A 20325-nucleotide genomic window follows, 5' to 3' on the forward strand; every position below is an offset into this window, starting at 1 on the left:
TAACATTAAATATTTTCAATCCAATCTTAAAACACCACCCGTCGATCTAGTCTTCATTCGTCGATATGAAATTAACCTCTGAGCCATTTGACTTGTCAATTTTGCAACATAGACGCATGGATTAAATATAAGTTATCGATTGAATTTCAAAGAGAATCAGACCACCTTTGACCAGGTTCTTTCACCATTTCTACATCTTTCAGTACTCCTTCTGCATCAAATTCAAATCATCTTTCTTCTAGCTTGTTCTCACGATCTGCATATCATTCTTTAGCCTCTGTCCTCATACTCCTTGCTGCCATTTGCTTTGAATACAATGTGATCTTCTTTCAAATGTATCATGTCTTCAATAAAATACTTGATCATAGAGTTAGGGTTTCTAAACAACTTTTTTCTCATCTGAAAAATGCATAAACTTACCCTCCCTTTCCTAATCACCTAATATGAACCAATGCATTAGATCACTTTTGAATGTCCACCTAGCTATACAAAAAGGAATAGATGAGAAGAGAAGTTCCTTAAGGGAAATCTATACTCAGAGATGATATCGTATTGACTCAATCCTAATCCTAAAATTTTGAAAAATATAGGGGATGAAAACTTATTGACTCAATCCTAATCCTAAAAGTTTGAAAAATACAGGGGACTGAAAACATGGCAATAGGTACTAAACTTGTTCAACAGTTTCACTCTCATGCCTTCTAAACCCTGTCTAACTTATGGATGTTATATGTCATTATGCGCTGCTTACAACTGTACCATGTCCCTATGATGGGATTCCTTTGAATTAGTCCAGGGCCTCTCTAACTTTCAGAATAATTTTAGTTAATGTTCAGTTTGTATAGCAATCAATGGCCTACCTAGAAAATTTTCACTTTTATCAAAAAAACTGTATTATATTTAAAAGGTGTAACAGTACTCGAGTGAAAACTGTTTTTCCCGTGAGAAACAAAATAAGTATACCAAGAATCTTGCTTAAGATGGTACATTGAAACATATATTGATGATCATATTGACTTTCCAATGCTTCTTTGCAAAATCATTGTAGTTCCAGAGGCCCTATACGTGACTGCATGCAGAAACCTTTTTGAACTATTTATATGATAACGGTGACTACCAAAACAATTTTCAATATTTATTTATCTTAGATTTCAAATGGAAAGCCTTCAGAAAATCTGTCCTAATCTTCTAATCATATATTATAAAAAGGATTTTAGACCCTTTCATTGCACATCTACATTCAAATTTCTATGCTAATCTCTTACGAAAATGTGTAATGCAAATACATACCATAGAACAAAGTATTCCAGGAATGAAATCTTTCTATCTGAGTATCCATTCTTACCCTTGAACTCAATTTCACTGTTGTTTAAAGTTGTAAGCCTGACAAGCATTGTACATATGACAATTCAAAGTTGATAATCCAGATACATGAACTACACAAGGATAATTCCTAGAAGACTGGTGTGCCTGTAAGTACCCACTAATCACTATTGAGTGTAGATGACATGACATACTAAGAAGCCACTTTGGATGTGAATGATACAATTTCTATGATGGATAATTTACAAAAACTTATACTAGACAACCATTAATAGTCCATGGGAGTAACTTCTAATTTATCAACATATCAATGGCTCTGCCTGTGGATGAGCAATTTCAAGAGAAAATTCAAAATTCCTTTTACCATAGATAAATTTGGTACAATTACTGTGCTACTGCTTTGTGGAACGTAATACATGTACCATAAATGTTGCATGCGAGAATTTCAGTTTACTAGGTCTTATTACAAAAGAATGATGTGGCCCTAAACCTTTGATCATACAATCAAATTCATTGTGCAAACACACTGAACCAGATAACTTCTGACAATTAAGGAAAGGCGATACAGACCAGAGAATCCCCACTGATTAACACCATTATAAGCTCTCGCTGCACTTCTGTTCAAATCGGAGTGTACTTCTCTGTAAACACAGAAAAATCAGATGAAATCCATGCATATAGTACTTCTGTAAGCAACAACTGACAGAATTTCCAAACATTTAATTCTTCCAGGTGCAATTGTTGTCTGCTGATGAAGAGCAAATTAACACGCAATTTTTTTTTGACTATAAGAAAACTAAAACTTCTCCTGAAAAATGAAATGTTAGAGGTAAAATCATTCTGCATTCTTGATACCTCTCTTTGCAGTACAAAGTGAAAAAGAAAACATTATGGATAAAATACATCGCCATACAGCTGCCAGTAGTTAAAGACCCTAGAGCCCAAATCAAAATCCTGAAAGCTACAAAGAACACCAATGCTTTCTACCACTTTTACCAGATCTACAAGTGGAGGGTCCTGCTTTATCATCGAGTCTACTAGAAGAACCAATTTGGGACTCAACTCTTACATGTACCTTTGGTTATGTTTGCCTCTGTGGTGTTCATTGAGTCCCTTGTGGAGAGCTTATCATGTCACGAATTAGTGTTCACATGGGTAAGGAATATTAGGATAGGTTTGTTGAGTCTGTTAAATATGTTATTATGATAGTGGTGTGAATGTGTTTATATTGAGTTGTTAGAACAACTCGGTCTATTTATGAATGTTGTTTCCTAAAAATAGGATATGAAAAATCCTATAACCATGTAATGTATCCCAATGAAAATAATGAGAAGCAGCACGTATTATTTTGTTTGTAATTATTTACAGCTTCTGTTTGTCTGTGATCAAATCTTCTGACATGATATCAGAGCATTGAAATTTTTCTGTGCCTAAATGTTGAGCTACGCTTGCAATTAACAAATCATGATTAAATTGTTTGTGGAACAGTTTATTAATATTATTGAGGGGGTCATATCAAATATTGGCAAAGTTGTATTGTTTGGAATGTGATTTTCTCACTGCCAACTTGTCCTCATTTGTGGTGTGCTTGAGTGTATTAGCAGAGGCAGTCTTTTTTTTGCATATTTTGTGAGGCTGTCATATTGCATAGGCTCTATGCAGTCTCTTTGTTGAGGTAGCACTTTGCTCTCTAATAGCCATATATACATTGCTGACTATGTAATATTTGAAGGGCATTTACTTTGTCTTTAGCTTCGCCTTGTCTCCCTTAGGTGAGTTTGTGCCCCTTGCCTCCGCTGGCAAAAGCAATTGTATGAGAACAGGGCATACAAAGCGCCTGAAGCCGAGGGGAAGAGGGATTGGAGATTTGAGCCTGGCGCTTTCTTGACAACCTGCATAACTCCACAAAACGGAAGCGTCATGGTAAACGGAAATTTGTGTTTTAGTTGATTTAATTTCTACTTATTAGAAATCAAAGCTAAGATGATTACCACTGAGTCATTTCAAATAGTAATTTTCTATAACTTAGTTAGGTTTTTATAGTCTATGGCCATAGATTTTCTTGATAATATTTAGATTGAAGTAAATATATTATCGGTTTGATATTAGGTGATTCAAGTTGTAATATTTTCTTTAAAATAAGGTCCATATATAAATAATTGATTGTGTTAAGTATGACTATTTTTATTGCAGATTGGAATATGAGAATCTTTTAATTTTCTTGAACAATTAACTCACTGACTTATTGTTTCTTTTGCAGACGATAAACAGAATGAATGAGTAAATGTCTCACAATATTGAAGGAGTCTGAAACAAGAATAATGATTCTGAATATTGTATCTTAAAATGCTGAATATGAATATAGAGATCGGGCTCTAGAAATGGCTCTGCACTGTTGTTGTATGTGATTACCATCTAGACCGATCGGACAAGATATATATACCTCTAGATACAAGGGTCATGCCAATGAAAAGACATGTCTCAACGTGGGTGGAGACATGTCCGTTCATCAACATGTCTCCCCATAACTAATCACCGTTAGTTTGCCTTAACAATAGCAATTAGAATCAGTGCCTTACACATATTAAAATTGGCACCTCATGCAGATTAAAATTGGTGATTTGTTATATATGATCAAACTCGGGTCTATGTGTTAATTAAAGCACTTTGACATATATTGATGCTCACATAAATGGCAATGTAGACCGATCAAGAACAGATCAATATCTTAGATTTATACTTGGAAATTATGATCAGAATATTGTGGATGATAAATAATTATTGTAATCAATAAAATGATTTAGTATTTAGTATGTATGTATATGCATCAATATACACAATGTATATTGATATATATACATGCATATAATCTATGAATTATTGTATTGATTTTATTATGCATCATTTATCTGACTGAAGTTAGTATTTTAACAGATTGCCATGTTATTAAAAGTGTTTCTATCAAAAAAATAGTAAAAATGTTGTTAGTTTGATACTCAAAGTGTTGAGTCAATTTGTAATATTTTCTTTAAAATTAGGTCCATTTATAAATAGTTGATTGACATGTTATTAAAAGTGTCTATCAAAAAAAATCCTGGTAAAAATACTGTCGGTTTGATACTCAAAGTGTTAGGTGAAGTAATATTTTCTTTAAAATAAGGCCCATTTATAAATAGTGATTGCCATGTTATTAAGAGTCTCTATAAAAATAAATAAATTCTAAGTGTCCTTAGTTGCTTTTCTTGGGTATCTAGTAATTTGGTTTCTTTTGTATAGTTCGATATATTGTGTCATAGAAGTCAAAGGTGCATTGTTGGTGGAGCCTGACACCTTCAACATTGTTTAGTTGAGGGGTGGGGGAAGTCTAATAGCGTTTCTTTAAATGGAGAGAAATAGTATATTGATAGAAAAGTTTCAAGGTTCAGAGTTCCAGACATGGTAGATCAAGTTGCAATTGATCCTTATAGAAAAGAATCCATGGGATGTGGTAAGTGGAGCAACAACAAGGTTGATTGATCCTGATGAAATCACAAAATGGACTGCAAAGGATCGAAGAGCAATAGCTCTTATTGGTCTTGCACTTTCAGGCTCATACCACCATCACGATTGAAGACCTCAAAGGAAGTGCGGGAGCATTTTAATGCTTTGTTTGGATCAAAAGCATCGAGCAGGCTAAAATGATGGAGGTGGACAACATTGCTCAACATATCAGAAAGGTTTCATTCCCAATTGAATCAATTAATTGGGATAGATGCTAAAGTAGTTGATGATGATTCAAAGGCTATTTTGTTAAATAGCAGGCCTCCTAGTTATGGGAACACTGTTTTCACATTAAACAAAGTAAATGTTACCCTGGAAGAAATAATATCCACACTAATTGATAAATGAACCAAGAAAACTGACTCAGTTATAGAGGAAACTGCAATGTATTGGAAGAATAGGTCTAACCATTCCTCCAAATTGAGTTCTTCTACAAATGGAAATCATATCTTCAAAAATAGATTTTTGTGCTACCATTGCAAGAAGGGGTACATTGTTATGACATGCACTCAGCGTGCCAAGGATCTTTTTGATGGCAAGAAAAACAGGCTGCAGATGATGATGAAGAGTGCCTTCATGGAGTGGCTACTGAAGACACTCCACATGAAAAAAATGAGGAGGAATATGTTCTCTAAATCAAATCAACTAGAGGATGGAGGACATTCAACGACCTCTTGTCAGTCACTAACGACATGGTTGCAAAATTGTTGTAATGACAAAATAACCTGGCCAATATGACTAAAGCCAAGATTGGTTTCTAGGTGGCATTGACAACAGTCTCATATCATTTTTTATCGAAGTGGCAATGATCTAAAATGGTGGCTGCATACACAACAACAAGGGATTAGCGTTCAATATTTTAATGTTGTGGTTGGATCTGTATATTCCCAATCACATTTCTCAGATGTTCAAGAATGGGTGTATGCATTCATAAGATGTTGTAAGTGATTGGATGTTTTTGTCCTCAATCACTATTGTTGGTTGTTTGTGAATGGATGTGCCCAATCACAGAAGCTGGTGATTATGATTGGATGTGTGTATCCCCAATTGTGATTGTTGTGAGCAGATGTGTGTCTCCCTGTTCATAACTTTGATATTGGTCTCCCTGCATAGAAGTTTTAGTCCCAATAATGGAAGTACAATAAGCATACTGAAGCTAGTTCCACTTTTGCTACTCATATTATTGGTGAGCTATTGTGTGTAGTAATCAAATATTGTGACGTACTTTCACCCCATGTTCCAATTGGGAGGTGTTAAGAAGTAGTGTTCACACAGGTGAGCAATATTCAGATACATAAATTAATAAGTTGATAGGTTTGTTAAAATTGTTAAATATGTTATTATAATAGTGATACAAATTTGTTTATATTGAGTTGTTAAACAACTCAATTTATTTAGGAATATCGTTTCCTAAAAAATAGGACATGAGGAATCCTATTAATATGTGATGTGTTTGAATGAACAGAATGAGAGGCACGTGTCATTTTGTTTGTGATTATTTACAACTTCTGTTTGTCTCTGATCTATTTTTCTAATATATACAACCAAACTGGCCTCCATATCAACTTCTATAACCTTGAACTGCTCAACAAGAAGTGGGGACGATATCATTCAAGTATATATATTCTTTGTCAGATGACTTTTGCAATTGCTTCAGCGACTGAAGGTTATGTTGAAATTTACTGCTCCAACAGTTGGAGTTTGAATAGGAATCAAATAAGATCTGTAGATCTGTTTAGTTAGCTTAACCTGTTAAAGAGTCTTTAGTTGAATGTCAATCAGTTTTAGTTAGTCAACAATATTTTTAATTTAATGTCATTTCTATTAGCATATTTGTGGGATCTCGTTGAGGTCTGTTCAGTCTACATATTTGTATTCTCCAATGATGAATAATAACAAGCTGATCTTTTATTTTCTCTGTAATTACTTTTGTAGTTCTATTCTTCGATTATCCTGTATATCTTTGTTTTCAATATTGTATCAGGGTGGCTCGATGTGCTTCAGCAGTATAGTTATGGTTTGACTGATGAAAGAGAAAGGAGTTAACATTGATTAAGAGAAAAAAATGGTCAAGGTATACAAAAGAACCACCAAATATTGATGGCTTCTTGTTCTATTTTGAAGAGCTCAACACTTTGAAGACAAGGAAAGATGCAGTGGAAGACAATTAGCTACTCAATAGTGAGGTGCTTGTGGATTGGAAAAACTATACCTCATTGAGGTTAGAAGACATACATGTGAGGATTAGTGTCCGCTAGTTTGGGTAGATTCAAAATCTGTAAGTTCAGCATTATACCTTTCCAAGGGTGATAAGACACTTCATGTGGAAATAGCATCCAATGCTGTTGGGAACTTAAATAGTAGCTTCTGGACTATACCTAAAATTGGGGAGCAGCTTGAAGAAGTCCGACTGGTCCAAGAAGTTGTTTTCAAAGAAAACTTTATGCATAATGTATATCTTATTAATTTATATTGTAAGCCAGTTTAATGTTGTGGCATTGAGTGGGGGCATTGTAGTTATGCTCCAACAATTAGAGTTCAAATAGGAATGAAATAATATTTGTGAATCTGTTTCAGTTAGCTGTGAGTATCAATTAGGTTTGGTTCATTGGCAATATTTTTGTTTGTGGTCATTCCTATTAACATATTTACAGGATCTTGTTGAGATCACTTGAATCTCTATATTTGTATTCTCTGTTGATGAATAATAATAAGCCGCGAGTCCTTTTTCTTTATATTTACTTCTGCTGTTCCATTCTCTGTTTTTCCTGTATATCTTTCTTTTTAATAGGATTAAAAACCCATCCTCCACCCCCACCCCCTCCAATTTTTTTTTTAAAAACCCACGTCCCCTACAGGGGAGCATTTCTAAGACTTGCGGACTTCAGGGAACATTCAGCACCACCAATTCTGCCACCTCTGCTGACGAAGTTACTGAGTCGCTAGCTACATGGCATATGCCATTGCAAACTGATTGCAACCTTCAACTTCCTGAAAACTAGTTGGCCTTTCATGGGGCACTTAAAAGATGTTATATTGCATATTTTGCCTCGAAGATGTCAATTCACCTTTTTTTGTATCAGCACCCCCACCTTCAACCACCACTCCACCGCTGTCCTCTCACCATCCCCAAATTTTGTCCTTGGCCTCCCCAGTCCTCCAAACCCATCCCCCATAACTCTGTGGAACTATGATTAAACATAAAATGTCATTCAGCTGATCATATTACACATTTCTGTGTATTTCATATACACTCCAACTGCACTCACAACATAATGCATTTAACATTTAAATAAGAACTCATATTGCAAATTTTTGAGAATTGTTACATTCCAACTACAGTTATTCCAGTAAACATCAACAAAAGAACCTAAATAACTTAGGTGACAATGCATTACCATGTAGTAAAATTTTAAATTCAAATCCAAAGAACAATTTCAATTCCCCAACTTTCTATGGCACATTGTATATGGCTTGCTAACACCATCCTCTCCAATGGGTAAAAAATCCAGAGATAACCCCGTGAGCATGGTCAGTGCTCTCAAAGGAAATCAAGGGTTAAAGAAAGCCCTACATATAGCTATTAAGAGATGGAATTAGTTGTTTGATTACTGATCAAATGAATCCCATATGAACAAGTAGATCTCCTCCACTCCCAGCAGGTCGTAATATTTGGTGACAGCTTGCGTATCCCGGTATATAGCCTCATACATCTAAACCCATTGTAAGTTATGTCCATCACTCCTAACAATCGCCTCTTTTTAATTTATTTCCTGAAAGTAGCCCCTGAAAACAAGTTTGGGACACAATCCTCCCAAACTTTCTTGGTGTATGGTAATCAAAACCAGTTCAGAACAGATTCACTTCAATGCAAGCATTCGATAGATGATTGATTGAAGAAAAATGAAAATCATCCCAAAATGACTTGATGCAGACCACATCAATTCTTTGTCCATGTTTTGTTTCAATAATTTGACTATCCTTTTGGCACAAATCTTTGAATATAAGAACCATTCCTTATCTGGTACATGGAAACTGAAATAATGTTCGATACTTCTCAATCAATATTTCACCACTTCTGCATCAGTTGTTGTGTTGCCACTTACTATTGGCCATTTCTCCACCTATTTCCAAACTGAAATGTTAGAGATTACTCTCTATAAGTATAAACTAAAAGATCTAGAATAGAATTTCCGCATTAGTCAAACTTTGACACAATAGTGCAACAAGCTTTTGCCCACGAAAACTTCAAATTAACCAATCTTTCATTTCATTCTTCCTCACTCTGAAGAAGAATTATTAAAGGCCTTATGGCCATGCCTAAAAACATCTAAAAATACATCGCTGTAAATAAATTCCTTTCAGAGAAATTGAACATTATGCTGCTCCATAAAAAAGCTACACTAGACATCTTGTTGAGTTTGACTTATTTCTTTCCTTCAAACCATGTAAAGGAGACCCCGCTCCACTTGACCCAGGTACATTGGGTGAAATTCAATAACATGTACATCCAGTTTTAAGGACATGCTATCTCCTTTTATTAATTTAGTTTCAGCAGGCTTTGCTGTCTGTAATCTCAGAGCTTGTACAGGACAAGATTCTGTATATGTGGCTGGTTCATTGCAAAAGTTCAATGGATAAATATGCCAGAGACGCTTTAAGTTGATATGGTACACAGCATTTAGTTCATTTCTGCCTAAACCAGTCTGACATGTGTTAACAGCATTGTGGTACCACAGTGCACACTATCAAAAAATAAATAAAGCCATGGAGAAGAAACACTTGTTGCAGTTTTGGGTTTCCACAAATTTGGAGATATTTTTATGAATGCTAAGATCATAAACTTGAAAACAAATATATATAGCTACATTATAATAAAGGATGGAGAAAAAATAAATTATATATGGATTCTAATCATATAAGGGAAATCATACTGCCAATTGATCTGGCAAGCAAAACCTGTGTGTTTCCTAAACCCATTGCAAAGCAACAAATTTCATATTTTCATTTCTATAATATCTTTGCAATTCAGTTTTCAGCTCTACAAAAGTGATGATGGTGTGAACTATTAGAATATTCTAATGTTTCTTTAATGGTAAATCGATGTTGTTGTATTAAACAAAGGAGATGAAAGTTTCTTATATAGATTTAAAAAGACAATGTTTCTAAAAGAAACAATTGTGAACTAAAGACGGAAATAGAAACTACTTAATTAACTAAAGACTTAACTAAGATGACCATTAAAGAAACATTAAATTATTCTAATACCCTCCCTTAATGGTCATTGTCTAACTGTTGTCTTTTGGTCACAAATTCTACAAAACATTTTGCTGCTGCTAAGACCCTCCGTGGATTTGCAAAATGTTAATGACCAAGAAGGTCATAAAAGATCAGAGAAGGGTGCCCCCTTCTTGAATGCTTTGCAAAACAAGACAAGAGCCTGCCACTGATTTTGCCATTGAGATAAGTCTGCCACAAACCCTCCCAGAATCAGCAAAACATCTGACCATAAATCATCATAAAATATCCAACCTGATGTTGGATAATGGAGTTGCTCTTCCCTGGACATGGAAACAAACATTGAGAACAACTAGCACAATTTTGCGGATAGATCGTCAAACCCTTTAAACTTTCCAGGTGAGCATGATGCCCCAAAATAGACAGCAAAAAGGTGCGATTTTTTGGAGAAAAATCAGAAAACCAAACAAGATTTTTGAGGTGAAAAATGATAGAAACTCAACATGATTTTTGAGGTGAAAAATCAATCAAAACCAAATAATACAAAGCTTCATTTTTTAGGAAAATCGATAAAACCCACCAGATAATTTTTGAAGAAAATATTATTAACTCACAAAGGAATCTCACACAACTTTGCGAATTACGGAATCAAAATTTTTTAAGTGAAGAACTATAGAAACCCATAAGAAATTTTTGAAGGGAAAAAATTTAGAAACCCATAGAGGCGGTGTTCAGGGGGCATTGAGTGCTTAGAGCACTGGAACCCCACACCCACTAATACAAATAGAATCAAATTTAACAATTTGTTACAATCTCCTCAAAACTGCTAGGCGTTTAATTCATTTCAATCAATACCAGATAAAATCATCGTGAAGCTTTGGGACATAGCTAGTAGCATTTCGTCTTAGCGATGGGTTTACCAAGGGATGTTCGAGACGTCTAGGCAGCCAAAAGACAGTCCTTTCTTATTCCTTCTCCCAACGAGAATAATCCAAAAGCAAAATTAACGCCTGAAGAGGAGAAGATCTTGCGAGCGAAGCACTGTACAGATGGTACTCATTCTACTATTTTGTGATTGTTCCACTTATGGATTATTTTCACACTATAAATTAAATTTTACAATTTTAAAATTAGTGAATCTTTGGTAAGGGTTATGGATGCTTTTAATATGGTACTAGATAATCTTGGATTTAGATCGTAGACTTTCGTAAATGCTTTTGTGTTTGAATATTTTGTCAAAAAACTATGGATTGCTTTTTAGAATCTAACATTAAAGATCATGTTCTGTAATTAGGGCGACTTTTCAGATAATATTCTTTATTGGGGTTGATTTTGCTTCTATAGCCATCCTTATTTGATCACATGTTGTAATTTGAAATGTCAACATTGAAAAAGCAATGCACAACTCTTATCCAAAATCTTCAAACACAGTTATAATTAACAGTGAAAAATGTATGTTTTTAATGCTTTCCACATCAAGGCTAATTACCTACAAAACCTACATTGGACTGAGTGGTGCGGATTACATCATTTACTCGTGTAATTATATGTTAAGGTTAATGGAGTTAATATTTGGAGAGTGTCTGATAAGTTGAAATCCTTAAATACTTATACACATTAAGCTAGGCGTCCATATAAACAAGCACCAAGGGGAACAAATCAAACACCCTCAAAAGAAAGCTCTCTCACAAGTTAGTATCCTCATGACTCAAGAAAATCAGCAAATCTTCAAAGCTGCCCTCAAAAAGATCTTTAGAAACTATGGTAATACCCCAGCTCACATAAATAACCACTCTCTAAACAAGAACATGCTGATCCATCTAATGCACAAGACTTTATAAGGGTGTTAGAGGGGTAGATGGCAGAATGAAAAGTACGTGGTGGTGGAATGGCCAAAGAAAATAAGAAAGAATACGAAAAGATTTTATGGTGTAAAAAGAACAATGTGTGAGAAGGATGAGCTGATCGCCCTAGGAAAACTCAACCCCAACAGATTTTGGAAGGAGCCACAACAAAAGGGAAAACAAAGAGAAAACAATGTATTTGATGCAACCATTGAGCTTATTACCATTACAGATACCAATGTGGTTGTAAAAAGGTTAGAAGGAGGCAAAACACAGGATATAAATGAGCTGCAAACAGAACATTTAAAGTGGGTATCGAGCTGCTTGCACCTTGTATCAAGCATCTTCAATCAAATTATTCAAGAGGTTTTCCTAAGAGTTTGGATAACTAGTGTTGTTATACCTCTGTACAGAAGTGACGACCACTAATAACCCATCAAGTTACTGTACTATTATGGTTAATCGCCTCTTTGGAAAAAAAATTAGAAGCATGGTTGAATGCAGAGTTGGTAGCTCTGCTGGAAATGTTGGATAAAGAGCCAAAGGATAGGCTAGTTTTAGACTGAAATACTCATGGTGTTACCCTTAGGTTTTTGATTGAAAAACTATGGCACATCCAAGGTGATGAGGCCTTTTGTAACTTAATAAAATCCTTTGACATGGTAACATTGGAGAAATTATGGAATAAATGAAGAAACCAAGAGTTCCAAATGTGCTTAGAGTGGCTGTCTACAGATTCTATGATCATGTCATGGCTGAAATCAGAACCAATGAGGGAATGTCAGAGTGCTGTGGTAGCATTATTGACATCAAACAAGGTTGCTTGCTTTCATCAACATTCTTTCTGGTATACATTGATAAGCTGGAAGAATTGATAAACAAAGCTGGTGGGGAGAGAGTTAAGCTGACTAGTATATAACGAAGTTACTATTATATGCAATTGATCTCGTATTAACTCCTAAAGCATCTCATAGTTTGAGAAAACCCCTGATGGCTATGGTAATCTTTTCTCAAAAGGGCCTAATGCAAGTCAGTAGAAAAATCAAAATGGCGATCTTCTCATTGTGAAGAAAAAAGAAACAAATCAACTTTCTCTTTAGAGGAAAACCATTGGAAATGGTAGATGGATACAAATATTTGGCTACATTACTAGATTCACACCCACAGCCCCTGCATCCAATGTGGATGTGCTCGGATGTGGATCTGCAGCCGGTTGTCTGGATGTTGTCCGAATGCACATCCACAAGAGCACATTTGGAGCACATCTAGAGAGCACTCAAGTGCATCCAGGCCCCATATGACCCATCAGAATTTTTTTAAGGGCGGCAAACCATGAAACTTCACTTGGTAAACCAGCACATGCAAGTACATGAAACAAACATGCAAGTACATGCAAAAATACATGCAACAACCATGCAAGTATATGCAACCCAAAAAAAATCAGAGACTTTTGCTATAACCAAGAAATCTTAGGATCTAAAATCCTTAACCAAGCTAATGATTTCCAGCAAAAATCCTTGAAGACAAACCACAAATTTTTTTTAAAATACCTCCAACAATTTTATTTCTAAAAATCGAAAAAAAAATCTTCAAAGAAAATTCCAAATTAGAAGGGGCTTGAATTTTCCTTTAAAAATCTGCCAAATTTTATGAAATTCCTACATGCAACAACCATGCAAGTACATGCAACCCAAAAAAAATCAGAGACTTTTGCTACAACCAAGAAATCTTAGGATCAAAATCCTTAACCAAGCTAACGATTACCAGCAAAAATCCTCGAAGACAAACCACAAAATTTTCATAAAATACCTCCAACGATTTTATTTCTAAAAATCGAAAAACATATCTTCAAAGAAAATTCCAAATTAGAAGAGGCTTGAATTTTCCTTTAAAAATCTGCCAAATTTTGCTACAACCAAGAAATCTTAGGATCAAAATCCTTAACCAAGCTAACGATTTCCAGCAAAAATCCTCGAAGACAAACCACAAAATTTTCATAAAATACCTCCAACGATTTTATTTCTAAAAACCGAAAAACAAATCTTCAGAGAAAATTCCAAATTAGAAGAGGCTTGAATTTTCCTTTAAAAATCTGCCAAATTTTATGAAATTCCATCGACCTGCTTTGATACAATGTTATGGTAAATCAATGTTGTTGTAGTAGTATTAAACAAAGGAGATGAAAGCTCCTTATATAGATTTACAAAGACAATGTTTCTAAGAGAAACAATCGTGAACTAAAGACGAAAATCGAAACTACTTAATAAATTAAAGACTTAACTAAGATGACCATTAAAGAAACATTAGAATATTCTAATATGAACAAGGGTATATTATCTAAACAGTTCCTTTTATGTTCCTTTTACACCTAGTTATTTAAGTTTACTTAAGTCATTTACTTTTTTGGTTTCAAGTCATATGATTATGACTTTTCAATGTTCATAATCATATCCTATGTCTCATTCTTGATTATTCACTATTTGTACCATTATTGGAAATGGCGTTTTTCCCCATAGTTAAAAGATATTGACTTGGTGTAGACTTGGCATTTTGATTTTAGATTGAGACTTGAACTCAACACTAATAGTTGACAAAGACAACAATTGAAAAAACCAAGAAATATAGAGATTTTCAAGGATTTAACATTTGTTTCCAGCACCCTTCAAATAATAAACTTTAATGACACAATAAACTAATCAAATAAAAGCTACTTCGATGACATATACAAGTATACATCAATCAAATGAGTATAAAAATAGATTTTAGTTGAAGGAAGCAACATTTTAGATATATAAATATTGTCAAGTGTCTGAGGTGTACAAAACTCATAGATTATAATATCCATGGCATTTAAAACAAAAATTACAATATAGCACCATAACTTATGTTAAATAGAAGCTTGTAACCCTTAACACAACATTATGAACTCTATATGGAGTCATATGATTGTATGTTGAAACAACCTTAGGAACATTAAGTAGGATGGGGTTTGACTTAGTAAACTAGAAATATAAATGAAATTTAATTACTAGGAATTTAATTTAAAAATGTTTTAAATAAATATTGCTCTTTCATCCAAGGCCCAAAAAGATTTTCATTTCTTTATATTTTTTTATTAGACTAGGGATTAGGAGTAATGACCCTAATGGGGTTAAGAGGTAGTGTCTCTTGTGAGGGTTTGAGGGCAATGCCTACAACAAGCCCAAGGAAAATGCTCATCACAAGATTCGAGGGAAGTGCCATTGGCTCTCAAAGGGTTAAGGCTCCGCCATTACGCCTAGAATAAGCATAGCTAAGTCGACCCATTGAGAATTGTTGAGTACCTAAGTCATGAGTCTCCAAGCCTCATTTTGACGTACTCTCCTTGAGATTCCCCGATTCTAAGAAAAGCCTTCCAAGTCTAGTATTTTGTAACACTAGTTTTCTCATTGCTTCTCTCTTGTGTGCAAGGCTCTTAATGTTACGAAATGTTCTCACTCTTATGAGTATTTTTCATGACTTCAACATTGGATCAAAGCTCTAGAATTAAGCTCTAGAATTACAAGTCCTTTTTCTTTTGAGGAGATTTTTTCCATGCTTTCTTATATGGTGCATAAAACCACAAATCCAACTTCACAATTAAGTTTGAAAGGCCCAAATTTGTATGGATTGATAGTAAAATCAATATGGTTTAGACAAATTTTAGTTTTGGCTGAGGACATCCTTTTTTCGATATGGATTTCATAACACTTGCACTATTATGGGATCCATAAATCCACAAAACCTGTAAAGTTCCTACACAATCCAATATATTGTCACTAGCCAAATCTATTGAGAATAGTCTACATCAAGCTTCATATTGCCTATGTCATCCCTAGTATGATTGCAAGATTTGCATTTTTTTAATAGTTTATTTTCTAGGTAGGTCATATAGAAAGGTACACTCAATTTTCGGCAAGTGATACCATAGGGTAGAGTCCGTGCATCATATCAATACCTTGCATGAGATCTACACAACACACGACACTTATCTCTAAAGGGTATGACCTCAACAAGGCACTTCTTCTACCTAACCAACCAGCCCATTGCCCCATGACAGTTTCAGGCCTTAGTCAAACTTAGCCCATGTGTGCTTGATTTTTTTGGCAAGGTAACTTTACTTTTTGTGTATTATGTTTTTGCAAATAGTTTTAACGAGCCATAACTTTTTCCTAAGGTGTTGGAATCTATCGCATTGATGCAAGTATTTTTCCAAATTTACTCAAAAGTACCAAATATTTCCATTAGTGAGGAATTTGTTTTACCTTCCAATTTTAAATTGACAAGTATTTTTGGAAAGGTTACTAGGTATGCCCTTAATACCTCCCACACCCATATTGGGTAAGTTTGTCAACAAGCTTGCCCAGGGGTATGGTTAAACACACCTAGGGTACGTACCAGACATGTGGGTATGCAAATGGTATGTCTTGATTGTATTCGGGCATACCCAAAGGCACTAAGCACCAAAAAGTACTGAAAAAAGACTATTTGGATTCATTTTTGACTCCAAAAATCCTAAAAGCATAATTTCACCCAATACAGAGATTATTTTGTTCTCTTCACTCTCTCTTTCCTCATTTTCTTTATGAAAACCACTATGAGGGTATAGCCTTAGGACCTCCACTTCTGACCCACAGTAGGACAAAATGTTCACCCACGCCCCTCTATCATTGGATCTTTCTCACATCTATCTAACACCTTCTACAACTTACCATTGTTGCCCCTCAAAGTACCCATTCCCAAACCCCTAGTAGTTGTTGGGATCTCTTGTCATAAGAAATTTGATTCCAATTAGAGGTTCTAGAAGTGGACACTAGAATTAAGAACTTAGACAACTAAAATTATCACTATTAAACACCAATTGATAAAGACAAATATTATATATTTAGCTATCAATAGGCATTTAATATTTATCTTTACCACTACCATTTTGGCATTTGGCAGTGATCAATGATGGAGTATCATACTATGAAATATATTTAGTTTTACAATGTTGTATATTTCTTTAAATTTTTTGTGTATACACACACACACGGGCAAAAAAAGCCTATACTGGGATACCTAGTTTTCATACCCATGCTCATACTAGAAACTTAGATTTTGGCCTGTCCATTGTATAAATTGCACTTATGTTCACATCATTCTTTGTTAGAGGGTCCTTTATTACAGCATTATTACATTTTGAGGGGGTGTGAGGCACAATTTAAGTGCCTATTATCTTCTCTCTTGGAGGTTGAAATCCTCACTCCAAATAATTGAGACATGGAAATTGAAAGTGAGATGTATGCTATAATCTCAAGGACTTCGGCAAATGTTGGATGTCGCCATGTAACAACAACTAAATTTACCAAGTTCAAAAAAATTTGCATACAGAAAGAAGATAAATGCACCATGGGAGTACAAGGATTGCATAAGTCGAATAATTTGTAGTTTCACATTGTGGAGTCGACTACACTTAAGTATGTGATAAATTTGATGACATATTTCACATCATTGATATGCTATTTGTTTGCAATTAGAGGCAAGTCTTGAGTCACCCAATCAAACGATTTCCCTTCCCTTATAGACTTCCTTGCAAATTTCAAGTAGCTATTGTCAAGGATGAAAGGTTGTGGCCAAGATACAGAAGATAAAGAATATTTCTTAACTTTATCTAAACTAGAGGATCCTATTCAGGTCTTCTCATACACCTTCTACCCCACCATGGATGCCTTAGGGATTGATTTTATGATGCCCATTTTTGAATTGTTTTGTGAGCATCTTACTAGGGAACAGCCAAGCTCAGTCAATTGGCAGCACTTCTAGTCAAGAGCCAAGCATCAATGTATCAATTACCCTAGGAAAAACATAAGAATAAGTGAAAGCCTAAAAAATCTACTTACAAGAAGTGAACCTCCCTCAAATCGAAGTAGAAAAACACTTAGAAGTCCACACCTCCCTCCCAAGTTTTGTAAGTCAAGCAAATCTTCCTCCAAGCCCCAAAAAAGTATCAATAATCCTTGTACTTTTTGTGGCAAGCTTGGACACGATGAATCCAAATGTTGGTAGAGGTTAGAGATTTGGAAGAAGCCGTGCATCCACACAAGGTTTCTATCTAGAAGCCCTCTTCCACAAGGGCAAGCCCTTTTGAAATGAGCTCTACAAGATTCATCTTTTCATTATTAGATTTATGATTTGTTTGCTTCTCACTAAATGGCACATTCACATGAACTACTTTATTCTCTTTCTATCACCAGTAAGTCTCAGATTGCAATGGGAGACTTCACAGATTCCTATTTTGGATTTGTTATATTACAATCGGCAAAATGGGTTCATCAATGTTCTCTTAGCTCCAAAGATTTTGCCAACTTTCTTTTCGGTCTATTAGATTAGTCATTCTACTGAAAGAAAGACAGCTGGGATACCACAGTTGAGTTCCAACAACAGTACTTGGTTCCAAAGATATTTGCTAACCTTTATTCGGTCTGACAGTACTCACTAAATTGTAGTGGGAAACTTCACATATTCCTATTTTGCAATCAAGTGCATTACAACTAGTAGACAGGTGCATTAAATATGTTCTAGTTACAAATATTTTTGCTAACCTTTTTAACATCTATCAAATTAGTTACTCTAGCTAGGGAAATAAAAGTTCATACCGCATCATACAGTCATTTCAAAGCAATCAGAGCTTTAGATTGTTGTTGCTATATGAAGAGTTGGTAATGAATTCTATTTGTAGAAGTTTGATGGTTTTGATTTTTATTCAAATTTTATTCAAGATCATCCCTCATTGCACTTGCCAATTCTTTGAATGAGAATAGATTAATGTCCAAGTACAAAAAAGAGGTTTAGATGACCAGTAAATTATGAAAGAAATTGTAAATTATTAAGAAGACAAGTCATCGCCAGAACAGAAGCTAAATGCCTTTCTGGATGAGGGAATTGGAGGCTCTGTTCCTCCAGCCTTATGGTGAGGCTATAATCCCATGGCTAACCCTTAAGTGGGTTTATGTTTCTGTTGTTATGTCTGGTAGTTATCAGTTTGGTGTTGTCTGTTTTTGTGCTTTGGAGTGTGGGGGTTTGTTTTTTCAAGGAAGATAAAACACTCAGGGGATGACATTGCTCCATGTGTTTTCCCCTATAATGAAGTTCATGGCACGATTTTTGGCTGGGAGCACAAAGAATTTTCATATGTTTAAGGGTTAGCCCATGATGACGAAAGATGCAAGGAAATCTGGGCTTTTTGATAATTTTTGGAAGGGCACCTAGGGTAGTTTTTGGTTCGATTGAATTCATGCAGTACCGGTTAAGGGCAAGGATGAAAGAAGATTAGCAAAGATCTCTGTGAATGCTACTGTTTGCAGTCCTTTCTTTCAGCAGAAGAATGTAGGGCATTTTGGGTAATTGTACTTGTTTTTTGTTCTTTGTGGAAACAAGTACTAAATGTTGTGCTGGATTCGAGTTATGTTTTTTGGGTGGATCTGAATATGTGTGTAATGTAAATCTTTTATCAGACCCTCAGGAAAGTCTAGTATTAGGTGTCTTTAATGTAGTCAATTTTACTTAACTTATTAATAAGTTCAAAAAATCATTTCCGAGAAAAGAAAAGAAAAAAGTTCAAAAACACAAGATTGCAGACCTATATTTTTAAAATGTTTTTTCTTTAGAATAAGTAGTCCTACACCTTTGCATCCATTTGTGGCTTCCTTTTCCATTTATCAAGGAAGTCTGAAAATCCCTTACTGAATTATATGGCCATACAGATTCTCAAATTTAAGGAAGCAAACATGAATTCATAAGGGGAAAAACTGAATAACAAAGAATAACAATAATTGTCTCAAGTTAAAAGTCATGAGCTACGAATCTCATTATATAAAGGACAGAAAATTAGTGCACAATGGTAGTGTATCGACTTACCTGTAGCCTTCCGTCTCTTGAAAATTCACAATTTGATGTCACAGCACTTTGAGGGTCCATAAGCCATCCCGCTTCACTGATAAAATGATCATTGTCAATGATTCTAAAATCACACCACAAATTCTTTGGAAGAAATACCAGGTCTTCCATTTCTCTTTTTACGTACTCAGATCCAACATCTGCCAGCCCTTTAAATAGGTCCTTATAGATACAAAAACAAAAACTGCATCAGTTGAATCATGATATACAATTAAATATTCAAATTAAGATGCATATGTTAATCTACATAAAGATTGAATTCAGGAAAAAAAAATCAATATATGTCCATCAATGTAGAAAAGTACTATTTATAGGAACGTGAAAAAATAAAATATAATAAGTTCAATTTGACCAGAAATTCACCCTTTTATATTTAAAATAATTGTATTGATAAGCATATAATATTTGCAGAAAACTCAGAAGG

The 20325-nt window shown here is 34.7% G+C and overlaps 1 protein-coding gene across 1 annotated transcript in view; it reads right to left on the reverse strand.

Moving 5' to 3' along the window:
• Positions 1-1657: 1657 nt before the first annotated feature.
• The window catches only part of LOC149541724 (glycerol kinase), an 86104-nt gene continuing 67436 nt past the window's right edge, over positions 1658-20325 (reverse strand). Inside the window, exons 4-5 of the mRNA XM_089796846.1 lie at positions 19863-20063; positions 1658-1964 (exon numbers count right to left, since the gene is read on the reverse strand). Coding sequence (XP_089652972.1) covers positions 1920-1964; positions 19863-20063 — 246 coding nt within the window. The 3' untranslated portion in view covers positions 1658-1919. The remainder of the gene's footprint in view (positions 1965-19862; positions 20064-20325) is intronic.

This window comes from Cupressus sempervirens, chromosome 8 (genome assembly GCF_028749045.1).
Source record: "Cupressus sempervirens isolate cs-2001-9-10 chromosome 8, ASM2874904v1, whole genome shotgun sequence".
In the NCBI taxonomy this organism is placed as follows: domain Eukaryota; kingdom Viridiplantae; phylum Streptophyta; class Pinopsida; order Cupressales; family Cupressaceae; genus Cupressus; species Cupressus sempervirens.